This window comes from Otolemur garnettii, unplaced genomic scaffold, assembly GCF_000181295.1.
Source record: "Otolemur garnettii isolate 467f Iridium unplaced genomic scaffold, OtoGar3 scaffold00047, whole genome shotgun sequence".
NCBI lineage: Eukaryota > Metazoa > Chordata > Mammalia > Primates > Galagidae > Otolemur > Otolemur garnettii.
In genome coordinates, this window is record NW_003852442.1 from 13559742 (window position 1) to 13561093 (window position 1352).

General features: G+C 52.5%; 1 protein-coding gene across 2 annotated transcripts in view; it reads right to left on the reverse strand.

The window, feature by feature from the left end:
* VPS4A (vacuolar protein sorting 4 homolog A) overlaps positions 1-1352 on the reverse strand; it is a 17169-nt gene that overhangs the window by 7970 nt on the left and 7847 nt on the right. For both annotated transcript variants that reach the window (XM_003791401.2, XM_012806138.2), the window contains exons 2-3: positions 902-1013; positions 656-803 (exon numbers count right to left, since the gene is read on the reverse strand). In XM_003791401.2, the coding sequence (XP_003791449.1) occupies positions 656-803; positions 902-1013 (260 nt within the window). The remainder of the gene's footprint in view (positions 1-655; positions 804-901; positions 1014-1352) is intronic.

Here is a 1352-nt window from a genome sequence, read left to right on the forward strand (position 1 = left end):
AAAAAAAAAAAAACCCTTCTAATTCCTCCTGTAGATCCTGGTCCTCCTGCCCCTTCCTAGTCTGTTTTTCTCTGGGGAACCAGAACATGGCTCATATTCTCCATCCCAGAGAGGAGGGCATCTTTATTCTGGAGAGGCAGCTGACACACCACCCATCTCTCTCCTACTCTGTGATACCCCTGCTATGAGGAACCCCCCCAGGACAGCACTGACATCACTATGTGGGCGAAGCTCAGAGGCGAGAAGCTATGGAGACGACATTGGCTCAGGAGTCAGAGACGGGGCTGGGAATGTGGGTCCAGGCTCCATCATGGTGGGCACCTATAGTCCCAGCTAGGCAGGAGGCTGAGGCAGGAGGATTGCTTGAGCCCAGGAGTTGGAGGTTGCTGTGAGCTGTGACACAACAGCACTGTACCCAGGATGACAGAGTGATACTCTGTCTCAAATTAAAAACAATGGATTCTGTGAAATGCTTACTGAAAGCAGCTATCAGTGCTGCCATTGCTGAATTATGAGGCAGATTCCTCACAAGGAAGGCACAGTGGAAGTCCAAGGCACCATTAGCACCAAGTATGACAGCAACACATGAAGCAGGTACACAAGCTCAGGGCTCCAGGCCTGCCCGGGGGCCTGCCGTACACCCCTGCACACTCACCCCTTGCCCTCACTCTGACTCTCTTTGACTGGCTTCTTGCCGTGCTTCTCTTTGTTTCGTAAATAATCCTTCAGCTTCTCAGCCCGGTCTAGGTACTGCATGCACTTGGCTCGAATGCTCTCCTTAGCCTTGTCGCTGTGTGCCTCATCTGCAAAGGGAAGCCAGAGAGGGGCCCTGTGAGCCCTGTGTGCCCACCCTCTTCTCCCAGCAGCACCGCAGCCCGCAAGGACCCGGAGCATGACTCACACTTGATGGCGTGGAGGAAATACTCCACAGCATGCTGATAAAGCCGCAGCGCCTCCTCGTAATTCTTGGCTTTATCCTCTTCTGTGGCTTTCGTCACCAGATCAATGGCTTTCTGAAAAGGCAAAGCAAATAGCTCAGTGCTTCCTAGGAGATCAGGGAAGCCCTGAGGTCACAGACAGCAGGATGAGAGATGATGAGAGACGCTGCCAGGCCTGTGATCTATCGCTCGCAGACCATTCTATCAGCTATTTCTCCAGCATCACCTAGAAAGGCCTTAAATGTAAGGCTTTAAAGGCCAGCTGTCCCCTTCACAAAATGCTCATACAGTTAAAAGCAACCTCCTCCCCCTAGATGAAGGTCTCAAGTAGAACTTGAACTTTAGGCTCGGCGCCTGTGGCTCAAGTGGCTAAAGCGCCAGCCACATACACCCAAGGTGGCAGGTTCGAATCCA